Below are 14,369 nucleotides of genomic sequence, written 5' to 3' on the forward strand. Positions count from 1 at the left end.
ACTTTGAACTTTTAGCTCAAAAAAGGCCCATACACAATCTCACCAGAGGTAAAAACTATTTTTTTTAGCATTTGTCATTTCAAATAATGAACATTAATTCTGATGGATCTGGAAAAGACAAACAAAACAAACAAAAATTCTGCATGTAACAGTCAATGATTGCTATCAAACAGCCTGAACATGATGGAGAGCAACTAAAGAGGCATCATGCATCATAGGTAATGCGGTGTGAGGAATGCAGAGAGAAGCTCAAGCACAGTCATCATCTCCACTACTGTGAACACATGCACACACAGGTACACAATCCAAGCTCGACGTCGTCTCTGCCAACATCTTCCCCTTGGCTTCACAGTGAGAATGGTTTCATGAATCTGTACAGTAGGTCGGGAAACTGACTGCGCGAGTAGCTTGGGAGGGGGCGGGGGCATTGCTATCTTTTCCAGCACCCTTTGACAATGTGTAAATCTAAAAGTAAAAAAATGTGCATCAAGATGTCATATTGTTACTTAAAAAAAGGTTTTGAAATCTCTAAGCACTGAGGAACTAGCCGAGATATGAACCCAGTTGCAAAACTGAATGCCGCTCAACTTTGGTACACAGAAAACAGAGCGAAACGGCTTTCGAAATGCACTCGCTCACACTTAAGTCACAGGAAAGCCAATTATTGTATAAAAAAAAACTAAAAAAAAACTGAGGGTAATCAGTGCAATATTCTTCTTTCCAAATGGGCTACTTGCCCCAATACTCACGAGGCATCGCACCTCTTCCTTCAAGTGTTTTGAACGTCTAACTCGGTATGAGTTCAGCAATGAAATGAAAAATATGGTCATGATGTTATGAGTGTTTGTCATACACTGTCATATATGACACAAATCAAACGAACGAACAAAAATAAAAAAGGCGTCATCTGAGCTTTGACCTCTAGAGGTGTTTGGATTAAAATCCGGTACCATTCTACTCAGCAAACCCCGTTTACATGGACCGAACCATCTGACATGGTTACCTGCTCTGACGGTGCCATCTCCTTCCCCTCTGAAACAAGGGATGGCACTTCAGAAAATTATTATTTCGGAGGTCTAACGTATCTGTTAGGAATCCACACCTAATAATAATTATTATGATAATAGTAATAATTATATATGTATATATATATATATATTTATATACTATTTACAGACTCAAAAAATGCCATGCTGCAGCTTTTCTTAACATTATGAAAACCTCCTACAATGTATTAAAATAAACATTGAATTTAAGATAGCACTTTTCAGATATAATGGCCCGACTGTTCTGTTCCTCTGTTTTCCCCCCAATTAGCACAGTGACAAAGTATCTGGTTTTCTAGCACCTACAAAAGACGTCAGGGAAGCTTCTCAGAGTATGTTCATGCAGGAAAGTCACAATCAGTCTTGAGGACGCTGTCACTACTTGAACGATATATAACCCCCCGAAAAAGTCAATGTCTTAAAAAAGTCCGGAATAGTGAAGAAAGCTGACAACAGAAAGAAGTTTCCTCAGACGATCCTCGTCGCTTCGGCGAACTGAAAACGTTCCTAGAACACGCGAGTTCCCGTGTGTATCTGTTCTGCTGTGACCTCCTGTGTCCTGCTGATCCTCTGGGAGCCCTCGGCTGATCACAGCTGTTTGTCGCTTTCCTTCTTCAACCGGCTGAAACAGCGAGAAGAGACACGTATGGTATTATCACGGATGTTTGAAGCACACATACTTTCCAGAAAAATGTGTGACTGGGTGACTGACCTGTAATAGTCCTCCTGTCCTGGCAGAGGGCCTCCGTGCATGTGGTGATGACCGTGTAGCCACTGCTGCTCCATGGCTAATCTCTGTAGCTCTGCAGACTGTGCATGCATGGCCTGCAGCTGGTGTGCCGCTGACATGGGTGGTGGAAGATCTCTGGGGTATGGAGCGCCTAGGGATCACACAGCAAGATTCATGAGTTAATTCGTGGACAAAGAGCTGGAAAGATTGAAATGCTGCTTGTGTATGTCTTACCGAACATAGGGTGCCGGAGCATCTCGTGTTCATGCGGGGGCTGTCCGAGCAGGGGGTTGGGGATGGCTCCAGGTGGGTAGGGGAATCGGGCGAGGTGCGGTCCGCCGGCCAGTGGGTCAACAAGCGGATGTGCCCCAGAACCTGGGGGACACACAAGACATTCACCACCACCTGCGCCGTGTCAGAAGCTTTTTTGTAATGGTACACAGTCAATATAATACAGAAACACACATATTTACTACTAACAGCACTGATATTCAAAATGAACATCACGCATAAATGACAAGCATAAAATAACAATATTCAATAGCAGGTATGCATAATATAATTGCTATCATATTGGTTAAAGGCCGATATCGGAGATGTTTTTTAAATGCATCGGCATGAGCCAATGTTACATATTTATTTGCACATGCACATGTTTTTTCCATTTATTTAGACAAAATATTATACATCAAGTCGGCCCTTTATCAGTTATCGGTCATAATACAAAAATAATTATGGGCTTATTGCTATCGGCCAGAATTTTTACATCAGAGACAGCATCATTTCATAGAATCTTTTTTTTTTTACATAAATTAAGCCATGCCATTTCTACAATTCTAAAGATGGCCCAGATGGAATCTGCAGACATTTTTCACATTTTCTGGACTAGAACATAGGCGAAATTCTGTGAAATGGATTCAAACCATTATAATCTCGTAGCTGAGAGTACTGCAATCTAATTGGCAGCCAAACACAATCAAACTAAATCATACTTTATAAACACACAATGGATATGTGAAAGTTTGTGAATAAGATCTGGGCACGCAGATTCCGTGTGGGCCTACTACAACTATCCAACACACAACAGTAGAGTGAAAGGTCTCTCACCTTGGTGCAAAGGGTCCTGTTGGTGCAGGTGTAGGTGTGAATGGATGTGCGAGTGCTGATGGTGGTGTGGCGTCACGTTGAACATCTGCAGCCGTGCGATGGGGTCGTTAGCTACAGAAGCCATCCTCTCAACATGTAGCCTCTCGGCCAGCCGCTCAGGGTAGGTCATCTCAGGCCGTAGCTGAGGCCCAGCCAGCGCTAGCCGTTCCCGCTCCAGTGGATTCAGGCCCGGGTGGAAGGAGGCGAACGGATGATGGCCAGCCATGTGTTGGAGACCAATAGGCCCGTGCCGCGCAAAGTGCTCCATGGGGTTAGCGGAAGGATGCAGGCTGTCCATTTCTGGAGGTTTGACCTCGAAGCCCGGCTTCATCCTCTCCATTCTCATCTCTCTCTCTCGGATCTCCCTCTCCCGCATCTCTCGCTCCCGCAGCTCACGCTCACGCATACCGGGGTCTGCGTTGTACAGGCCGGGCATGTGGTAGGCTAGGAGTGGGTCTGCGGGGTTGAGTGAGACGAAGAAAGGATGGTTGCGGTTGGTGGGGGACATGACGTGGGGCCGAGCGTATTCGCTGAGCGTGCGCAGGGCGGGTGTGTCAGGGCCGATATAAGGGGGCACAGTGGCGATGGTGGTGGGTGGTGGATCAAAAGAGGTCCGCATATGAGCTGATCCCACCATCTGGGGTTCACCCATGCGACCCTCATGAGAAGAACTGGAAGCTTTCTGTAAAAACAGAGCAGATATTTAAAGGAGCAAGAAATCGATAATGAAAATTGTTTTGCAGAAATCACCAGATAAAAATAGCATTTAATGCAACACATTAGACCAAAACTTACAGCAGCTCTCTCAGCCTCTTTCTCTCTCTCCCGTTCCCGTTCTCTTTCTTTTTCTCGTTCCCTCTCCTTTTCTTTTTCTTCTCGTGCTTTCTGTTCTGCTTCCCTCTTGGCTTTCTCCAGCACCTCCTCCCGCTTTTTTGCCAGTTTCGACGAGGCCAGTGGTGTGAAGTAGAAGTCTGTTCTGGCACATGTGTTGTAACCTCTGTCCAGATGCTTGTAGAACCTATAAACAGGATGGTTAGAATAATCTTTAAAGTTACCACTGTCAGTGTCATTTTGCAGTGTAAAACCTTTCTTCTTTAATGACAGATATAAGCTGTGGAAAAGCCGAAATATTTCCACAGGCTGATTTTGCAGCCAGTTTAAAACAAATGCAATTACTTTGTGTCAAATAAATAACCTGTGGCACGTCCTCTCGTTTATACTATACTAGAGCTACTCAATCAATCTTTTTAATCTCCAGTGCCATAATGAGCTGCTCACTCTGTGCATTAGTGAGCTTATTGCTATTCACTGCAAGGGAGTGCGAGACAAGGCCACAGCAGCTCTACAAAGACACGCTCATGTTCTGATGGAGGCTTTCACCGCTATGATGCAGTCATTAATCTGTGCCCTGTCCATGCCTGATGACTGCAGAGGAGCTGAAGCCAAGGCAGCTTAGACTGCTACATTGATAGTACTATTTAACGTAACTTTTAATCTTATTGTAACTTAAATGAAATTATATTTTATTACATTTGAATAAATGCAATACAATTACAGATGATTATTGTTATTTTTTGTTTGTTTTATCATTTGTTTGTTTTATCATCTTGTTTATAACAATTATTAATTACCGGTAATATACCGTTTTAATTAATAAAATAAAATTGTATTATCTACTACACTTATTATTATTGTAAAAATACTATTCAAACCATTGTAATAAAATAAAAATGTACTAAACGTTATTGTTTTCATAATAGATTTCTTTAGTATGTTTTATATATATTTTTTTATTCGATCAATCATGAAAAAATAAATGATGTACCGTGCAGACTGGCTGGCGTGACTGGGAGTGTTGACAATTGTGGGTGGAGGTGAAGGGCTCCTCTGTGGTGGTGGAGGACTCTCTGGCTCCTCAGCCTCATCCAGTGGCTCTTCTTTAATCTGTACAGGTGGCACAGTGGAGGGTCCTGGACAGGGCGCACTGACCGATGCAGGCAGGGGCATGGATATGGAGGAGGGTGGCTGCTGCAGCATGGTCATTGAGCTCGCCACAGAGGAAGAGACGGTGGAGGGTGACAGGACGGGCGAGCTGCCTGGCATGAAGGAATGAGGAGGGAAGGGTGGCTGGGAAGGCGCCGAGTGTGAGGCAGAGGAAGAGGAAGGGAGCGGAGGAGCCGGCGGGGGCGCTTGACTTCCTGTTGCCGGAAGGTTTTGGGACTGGGTGAGCACTGGAGGTTGCACTGGTGGAGGCTGTAGCTGCTGGTTTTGAGACATGAGCTGAAGGGGCGGCGGATGGGCAGAGGGAGGGTGGTGCGTGGATAGAGAGCTGAGGGGCTTCAAGGCGGGTGGTGGGGGCAGGTTGGAAGGCATCTGTGGGAATGGGGGGTGGCTGGGATGCTTGTGTGACTGAGGGTTTGGCATTTGTGGGATAGGGGTGGTAGGCGGAGGTTTGATGTGGGGCATAGGCAATGGTGCTGATGGCAGAGGCTGCTCTCTGGGAGGCTGGCTGCCACTCTGTGAGGAGGATTGCGATTGGGATGGAGGGGTGTGAGGTCGCTGTTGTTGAGACAGGGAGGCAGCTTGGGATTGACCCGGGAGAGGTGAAGGGGGGACCTGAGACTGACCGATTGGGAAGGACTGAGCAGGTATAGCATGAGGGTGAGGCATGTGTGAAGGCCCCGTTTGCAGAGGGTGGCCCATGGGCGGCATGGGGCAATGTAGTGGAGGCTGCAGGGACTGAGGGCCGGTCTGAGTAGGTGGAGGAGGCTGAGTTATGCCCTGCAGTGGAGAATGGGGTGAGGGCAGCCTCTGTGCACCTGACTGGATGAGAGACAGCGGACCTGCTGGAGGTGTCTGCTGAGAAGGCATGGAGGTAGGGGGGATGGAAGGGGACGACTGGGATGACAGCGAAGGTGTGCCTGTGGAGGGTGGTGTGGAGGCTGCAGCTGCGGAAGGAGGGGCTGGGGGTAAAGCCCCCGTCTGGCACTGGATGACTGGAGGGTGCTGACCCTGGAGGATCTGTTGCTGCGCTGAGGAGTCTGAGTCGCTCTCGTTGTCACGTGGGCTGGGGATGCTGGGAGAGGAGCTGCGGTTGTCCTGGTCAATATCCTTGGGATCGCTGCTGCCCTCATCATTCACACTGCGACCGTCCGAGCTCTCACCCTCACCCTCGCCCTCTCCCTCACATTCCGAGGGCGAGTCCGGCCGGAGTTCCTGCAGAAGATGGAAGGAAGGGTCAATAAACTTGGCCATACCGACATTTGCTGATGACCGAACAATGGGTGCAGTCACGATCAAGAACAAATAACCTTTGCCTATCACAGTCATAGAGATGTAATGTGAACTAAGGACTTTTAAAGGATATGAAATCACTCTAATGTGCAATCACATTGTTACCTTAGGTAACAGCAAAAAAGTACAACTGTATATCTAGTGTCTTCGTTGGAGTCAAATAGAGCTGCCACGAACCCTTCAGTGAACTTTAGTATAAGTTTATTAATGTCTGTTGGATTAATGGAAAGCTGTTCTTCCAAGTAAACCTTTAGTTGATCATTTTTCTCCCAAACACATCTCACATTTCCATGATGCTAACAATAATTTAGCCACATCATCACATATCTTTGGCAGTACTCATTAAACTGCCATCTTTAATGCAGCAGCATGAATTGCAAAACTATACATTGTTATGAAGCACAGGTTAAAAGAAAACAAATCTAAGCTATTTCTGTTTAGAGTTATATTTCCTATTCTTTTTGAGATGTATACAAAATACTTTTCCTACATAGGATGCTTGTTTACTAGGACTTCACTTACCTGCAGTTTAGACTAGGGCTAGGCTATAAAACGGTAAATGTATAAATAATATAAATATAATATTATTATATAAATAATATAAATACACTTTAAAAAATTTTTTTTTTAAATAAAGATATTTCTAAAACTTAATTTCCTACAGACTAAAAATGTAGAAACCACTCATTTCTGTTTAAAGCTATTCTTCATTTTCTCTTTGAGATCCTTGTTTAGTAGGAGTTCACTCACCTGCGTTTTAGACTTCTTGGCGCTTGCCCTCTCAGACTCCTCTGTGTCAGAGGCTCCTTTTTCTCTCTGACGTTTGGCACTCTTCATAGGCGATGGCGCCTCTTCCTTTGTCTTCTGTTTTGACAAAATGAAAACATGTTTCCTCTGAAAACCAATTCCTGTGATGCTCAGTGTGATTTAGATGAATAGTCTGTGCACATGGGCCGTACCTTGCTGGGTTTCTTCATCGAGTCAGTCTTGCTGTCAGTGCTGGAGGTGCTGGCTGCACTGGGTGAGGTACGCCCGCTGGAGCGCAGATCCTCATTGGTTGGTGAGGCTCTGCCATCTGGGCTGGCGGTTTGCTTCTTGCGGCCACTTCGTAGCGTTGACATCTGAACCGAGAAAAAACCAATTGATGTAACAAATGGCTAATGCTGCTAAAACACATTATATGTAGTTAAAATGGAGCTAAAAGGCAGCAAAGTAAGGTGTCTTACTGAGCCGCGGTTCCGTCGAGTCCTCATGCTATGCTTCCCACTGAGTCCATCTTCTTCCTCTTTGACAGGTTTGAACATAAACGGTGGCGGGTCTACAGGCTTCTCGATGGGGGGTAGTTCGCCGTACTTCTTAAAATGGATCCGGCAGTCGGTGCACAGCAGGATGTTCTCGCGACCCCCGTGGTGCCAGTCCTTGGAGGCTGTAAACACAAATTTCAGTTCAGCTAAGCTCTGCTTATTAAACATTACACTAACAGGAAATGCTCTAAGGCTAGCCAAACACTCCATAGACATGCTAAGGTCAAATAAGTTTTCGGATCAGACTTGAATGCGATATGAATGCCAACTGCATCAACAGGTCAGAGCATTTAATGAGACAAAAAACAAATGAGTCAGATTGTATAAAATTAGAAATGACACGCTCTGATGTCCATCTGCCAGATGAGGTACGGGGCCGAGCATCAGAGCACTCTCAAACTGAGAGTAATTACAGGCCTGCAGAGGGGATTATTATAGTCTCCTGAAGAGTCACCTGTCTCATGGTATCACTCTATTAGGTTAATACCTCCAACACTTCACCTTGGGAACAATTGAAGGACTGAGAAAAAAAATCATTGTTTGTTGTTTGTCACACTGTTTGGTCACTCGGCCACCATAGACAGAATATGGGAAAAATTATACAACAATTAGTGCCAGGCTTCTAATTTGATTGGACCAGCAGCGTTCCCAGTACTAAACTTTATATTCATGGCATGAACTTAAAATCTTTTAAAATAAAATGACAAACGTTAAATCAACTTTGTGACAGAAGATAAATAACAAACAATATATACATAAATCATTTTTTAATAAAGATATCTAAGTGTCTAAATGTAAATGTTTGAATAACTTGTTTATTGAACTGTTGAATTAAAGCAGCATCACGCTCGCAGTCATTCTGTTGGTCTGAATATCTGCACGCTGTGTGATATTGCTTAATTTGATAAAAAATACATAAATATACAAATTTAAAAAAGTATAAACATAAAAAATAATTATCCTTTCTAAAATGCAAGTTACACATTAACTTATTGAGCTGCTGCATAAAAACGGCATCACACTCGCAGTCATGCTGCTGGTCTAAATATCAGCATGATATTATGATGTTATATTTAATTTGATAATAAATCTTGCACTTACTGGTAGAGAAACAGTGGCGGCAGGCGTAGCCCTTCAGTTCCTGTTCACTGTCTTCACTGTCAAAGTCATCTTCGCTGGCTGAACTCAAGTCCACTGGAAAATAGAAAGATAGGATGATAAAGATAGGAGACTGTAGTTGTCAGATGATGTTTAAGACAAAACAGAGGCCTGTTACACTTAATACATTATCAGTGGCTTTTTTCAGGAGACAAGGATAGTACACATAATTAGAGCGATACCTCCCTGTTCCGTCTCTTATCGGATATGAGATTTCAGCTGTTTATTTTGAAGAATCACAGAGGGGGATCTGTGCTCTGAAAAGCCATATTAGTCCTGGGAGTTTCAGGGATGTCATGTTTAGCTGTGACAAGAGTCTGTTCTCTGTCTCTAGGGGGAAGAGAGGCAGATTGCACTTACAGAACTCGCTGGAAGGTGGGCGGGAGGGAGTGTTGACGGGAGTGGAGGCGGTGCGGGTCTTGATCCGGCGGAAGACGGGTTGTCTGCGGTGCCTGCGGTGGGCTCTGCAACTAGCAGCCTCTGGGGTTTTCTTCCAATAATAGTAAAAGGTGATCAGCTCCCCCTATGAGATAGCAAACACAAAAACAATCTCATGAGCCAGCAGTTTTAACAAACATTTAGGCAGTCTTACTGTATAAAATTGAACAAAGAAACTCGAAAGTACTATACACAAATATTGTTGATCTGTTGGATGTGATGTGAATATGGCTTGATAAGCGAAAGAATAGACCACAAATGTCAAAATGATAAGGCAGCTGCACTGAAAAACATCAGGAGTTGGTTGATGAAACCATTTTAGTTTTGATAGTAGAAAGAAAGGAAGGGATATAGAGTCCTAGACAAAGAATCCATGCCAGGTTTGCCAGCAGACCGGCTTGTTGTGCTGTGGCCGTGTCTGTCCCAGGATTAGGCAGTGAAGCTCTCTGAATGCTGGGATATTAGGATCAGTACATTGGTGGCTGCCTGGGTGGCAGGCGTTTGAATGGAAACAAAGGAACATGTCAGGGAGAGCTTTGGCGCTACAAATAGGGAGTAAAATGGCTCCAAGCCCCTGCGCTAGAAGAGTCAATTGAACTTTAATCAAACATTCAGAGGGCGCGCTTGCCAGGGAGTAAGGCATATAAATCCCGAGCACAAAAGCCAGCCAGGAAATCAATACCCTACTGAAACATTAACACATGCAATCATGGATCAGAAGACGCTTTGCTTAGGCAGCCTGCACAAATTAACTGTCGTTTTACGGACACATTCAAAATAATACACATGCCCTAAAACCGTTGTCTGGTGGAAAAGCAATTACGAATTTTTCCTGTGGTAGTTCCTCTTGTTTCTCTCTTGTACCTTTCGGTTTCTTTCCAATTTAATCATTTGGCTGATTCTGGATATTAATTTCAAGACATTGCATTGGAGTGGCTTGCATGTCAATGGCTGAGCTTTTAACATGCTTTAATGTGTTAATGTTGCAGGAATGAGTGAAGAGGACAGACATGGGGTCTGACAGGGTCTGTTAAACTCAGGCTGAATAGGGCTTGGGTGTCTTTAATGCGTATTGATTGCTTTCCCTCTTTGCTTCGGCTGTTCTTCTTGACATAAATTGGTCATTAAAATGCTGCTCTCCCCAACACATTAACAGCTTTACGGCAAACACTTCAAACTATTCTTGGCAGCAAGTGGAAAAACATGTACTTTGAATCCTATCAGACTATTCATAGGCTATTTTATTGCTTGAGTGAATTTTACTGAACCATATAGATTTGCTTCGGATGCCTGCACTTGAGCATATGAATTACATTTACATAAATCACAAAAAAAGCTGCAGTCTGATGGAAAGTCTATAAAACTGAGGCTAGCTCAACCGAAGCTACCATGTCTGACATGGGCAAACACACAAGATAAGTCTCATACTTGCATGTTCTTATATAACATGTTCCCCCCAAAAAAGTAATCAAGGTACAGCATAAACACCAAAACAATGGTGTGATCTGAATATGTAATTGAAGAGAAATAAAAATGTGAAAAATGCACAAATCACAGTTAAAGGACTGAAAAAAGCACATTGAGCAGTAGAGAAGTTCTCAAAACGTTTCCACATGCATCAAACTCAGAGTAGCCCGTTTTTGAGTGGCCCGATGGACACACGCAAGAGGAATATCAATTATCACAATTACATCAATTACTTGTGGGTGGTACAAATGCTTGTCAAATGAGAAACACACGGCTGACAAGCTCAACTTAAAGTAACCCAGTCCAGCTCCTGTTGGTTATTTATCCGATATGATGAGTGGAACGTGCAATGGCGAAAGGCCCGGGCCCGCGTCTGAGAGCAAAAGGCTTTTTGGCGGGGTTGGCCAGGGCGCAGGTGCAGGCCAAAGGATGGCAGGCTTCCTGATGTGAAATTTAATTGAAATGTGCAGATCAAAACTGTTCAGCAGGACAGCGGGCAGGCTTTCTTCACAGCCTAATGACTGTTCAGCACCGCATCCCCCTCCCCTTCCTCATGGTTGCCCCTTACTTTTTATTTTCCCTCCCTCTATTTGATGTGAGCTTTGAAGCATGAAACCTCAACTTAATGCTACAGAAGATAAAAAGAAAAGGTCATTTTAGCCCTCAACAATTTTGCCAGAGCACTTTATAGCTCTTAAACATCCTAGAGGAAGGCAGACGAAAAAAATTTGCTCTGGTTCAGCGTAATAACACTGTGAAAGGAATCACTGTGGTCATTCAAAAGTAATTTAGTCCATAGGCTATCAAGAGAGGTGTCAAGGTTGGGAAAAAGCTGGCAACCAGGGGCGAAGATAACGCAGCGATGTTTAATGCAATCTGCTGAAGCAATATGTAGAGGAGTAGGGGAACGAGGATGAAAAGAGTGATGAAATGTTTTGAGAGGATCATCTGTGATGATGACAAATTTCCTTGGGTGATAACTGTACGATGGAGAGCTATAGAAAAATCCCCTTTCAAGCTGGAGAGGAGATGGAAGAGGAAATATGATTTCATTTGAAGCATGGAGGGGCTGTGCCAAGTCACGGCTCTGGGTTTGTCTCTCATCCCTCACTCGTTTCAGCATTGCCCATTCTTTCTGACAAAATATTGCTGGATTGTTCACCACACAGAAAAAAAAAAAAAAAAAAAATTGCAATATTTTTCAAAGGTGCAGCACAGAAACATAGGACAGGCAAAGAAGCTATTTGGTATTTTATATAGGGAGATGTCCTACTGTGAAGCAAAATACAAGATGACATCTGGGGGAGGAAATGTCTCCTGTGAGTTTCAGTTTGTAGTGAAGGTCTGTGAAGCTGGATGCACATAGTGAGTTAGTGTCAAGTGCTAAGACTGACAGCTTGAATAACAAAGCCAGGACTTGTGTGTCAAGGTAGGTTTGTTGGAAGCAAAAGTGCGATTTTTCTCTGTTATCTGTAGTGAGCATCAAAATGTCAAATTTAAGCATTTCCTGGTTTTCTTTATACAATAATGTGCAAAAGCAAAATATGGCAAGGCAAAAAAGCAAACAACCACTAATAATATTTGTAAAGACAAGGCTCACCCTTAAAAAAAAAAAAAAAAAAAAAAAAAAACAGCCTTCATGCTGTTCTGTGTAACAAAATATGTGATTTTTTATTTATTTTTTTACAAAAATACCCCATTGTTTGGATTCCCATTGACATTGGGGTTCAAAAACGGTTGAAACATTCTTCAAAATATCATACTAATTTGTTTGAATGTGAGGGTGATTAAATGACGACAATTTTCATTTTTGGGTGAACTCTCTCTTTAAGGGTGTGTAACATTTTTAAAATGATTTGTGGTACAAATAGCACAAATACTCAAACTAAAATATATACACTTTCCCAAATAGCTTGTCCCCCCCAGACCAGGATAAATGCGTACAGCTATTAGTGTATGTGAAATTTCCTCCATTAGCCCCGAATCTTTAAAAAGAAGAGAAGAGTGTGTGCCAGTGAGCGGGAGATACTGACAACGTAAGCTTGGAATTATGAGACATTTCAGAATGCTTCCATCTGCAGAATTTTTCTGGAGGGTGGATTATCTGACAAGCAAGGGGCTTACCTCCTATCACGGCACAGAGAAACGCTTTTCCACTCTGATTTCACCTCGAGAAAACCACCGATGTGGGAGCATGCAAGCACAGACCGTAATTTCCAACAGATTACACTTTTTTTTTTTTTTATTGCAGAGGAACATTCGGGAGAAACCATAGCTAGACCTTCTGGTCATGTGTGCGTCTGTGTGTAGGACGGGTGTGAGGCCTAAACTCCTGTATTTATACACTCATCCGCACTCAGGCCTGGACTTGAACAGATGGTTTCTGTTTTTCCTGGCAGATTTGTGACGAAGCCACAAAAGGCCCCTGCTTTGACAGTGAGCCAAACGGTTAAGGCTGGAGCTGACAAATACAGGGGAAGGAGAGCAGCAGAGAATGCAAGGGAGGGCAGCGAGAGGGGAGAGAAAATGGAAGATAGCAACAGACAATTAAGCCCGCCTGAAAAAAACCTCAAGAGCATTTGCTTGGTTAAACAATAAAAAAAAAATTGATACGAGAACATTTGGTCACTAGGTACAGACAGGCAATGTGCAGCTGTGAACATTAATTAGTTGAGTTGGCCCGTGTGCTTTCTGGTTCTTACATGTAACTGACTGTGCCCAAGTACATGCAGGACGGAGAGACATGCAATGGTAATGACAAATTCAATCCTTTGTCACAAAAAAAGAAAGCTGAAAGAAGTTTGACTCTTATGGCACTGTACTTGTAGAGCCTTTTAAATACTGGATACTTACAATGTTGTCTTCAACAATTGAATACAGTACAATATACTTTTTGTATTTAAAAAAACCCTATAGCAAAAATAAAATATATGAATAAAATTGTACCACAAATAAAGAATTTAAGCTATTAAAAAACTTATACATATATAGAAAAATATTAACTATACATATAGTTTGTACATTGCAACTAATTAATATAATTGTTTATACAAATTTTTTTTTAAAAAATTTGTAAAAAAAAAAAAAAAGAAGTGCCTTGCCATCAATTTTTACTCCCACTCCAGGCACTCCATATTGACGGTCAAAATAAATAGCGCTGTTATACTGTCTGAGAAGAGCCCTGAAAAATCACATTGAGAGGAGATGTCTATTACTGTAACCTTGCTCCAAAGTCAACAAAGCAATGTAGCACACTGCAAAAACAGGCTCCATTCAAACACCATTGCCCAACCTTTTGGTTAAATCAGGCAAAATTCAAGAAAAAAAAAAAAAGTGCACTACAATGGCCTTGGCTGATAGAGTGGGGTATAAAAGGATGTTAAATAGACAGCGAATCCCTGCTGCGCTGTCGCTTTCTGTTGGAAAAGAAATAATAAGCCGTGTGCGCTTGCAGGTCAACGAGGCACAAGCAGAGGAATCAGCAGTTGTGTTTCCCTGCTTTAAGCGCTTTCAGCCAATGGAGCCAAAAGTACGCCACAGCAAGACTTTTTGATGGAGGTCGATCTCTTTAATCCAAAAGATCAAGTTGTACAGCCACAGCTTTGTTCAGAAAACCAGACAACAAGCAACACACAGGCTATGCATGCCCACTTTTCATACATACTAAACAGAAATAATTATAATTTATTTGTATAGCCTATCTAGAGGAAGTCTAAACCATAAAAAATGGCCAAGTACACCAAGATCAAAAACATTTCCAAAAACAACATTTACCAAAACAAGCAG

The 14,369-nt window shown here is 42.9% G+C and overlaps 1 protein-coding gene across 6 annotated transcripts in view; it reads right to left on the minus strand.

Annotated features, from left to right (window-relative positions):
• Positions 1 to 1,499: 1,499 nt before the first annotated feature.
• The window catches only part of rerea (arginine-glutamic acid dipeptide (RE) repeats a), a 147,477-nt gene continuing 134,607 nt past the window's right edge, over positions 1,500 to 14,369 (minus strand). For 4 of the 6 annotated variants that reach the window (XM_079589135.1, XM_079589137.1, XM_079589136.1 and 1 more), the window contains 11 exons: positions 9,039 to 9,201; positions 8,622 to 8,714; positions 7,443 to 7,642; positions 7,176 to 7,337; positions 6,967 to 7,080; positions 4,748 to 6,138; positions 3,718 to 3,940; positions 2,884 to 3,604; positions 2,011 to 2,181; positions 1,759 to 1,927; positions 1,500 to 1,668 (listed from right to left, as the gene is read on the minus strand). In XM_079589135.1, coding sequence (XP_079445261.1) covers positions 1,635 to 1,668; positions 1,759 to 1,927; positions 2,011 to 2,181; positions 2,884 to 3,604; positions 3,718 to 3,940; positions 4,748 to 6,138; positions 6,967 to 7,080; positions 7,176 to 7,337; positions 7,443 to 7,642; positions 8,622 to 8,714; positions 9,039 to 9,201 — 3,441 coding nt within the window. In that variant the 3' untranslated portion in view covers positions 1,500 to 1,634. The remainder of the gene's footprint in view (positions 1,669 to 1,758; positions 1,928 to 2,010; positions 2,182 to 2,883; positions 3,605 to 3,717; positions 3,941 to 4,747; positions 6,139 to 6,966; positions 7,081 to 7,175; positions 7,338 to 7,442; positions 7,643 to 8,621; positions 8,715 to 9,038; positions 9,202 to 14,369) is intronic. The other 2 variants (XM_079589138.1, XM_079589140.1) reach the window with 1 other exon arrangement.

This window comes from Phoxinus phoxinus, assembly GCF_949152265.1.
Source record: "Phoxinus phoxinus genome assembly, chromosome: 18".
NCBI lineage: Eukaryota > Metazoa > Chordata > Actinopteri > Cypriniformes > Leuciscidae > Phoxinus > Phoxinus phoxinus.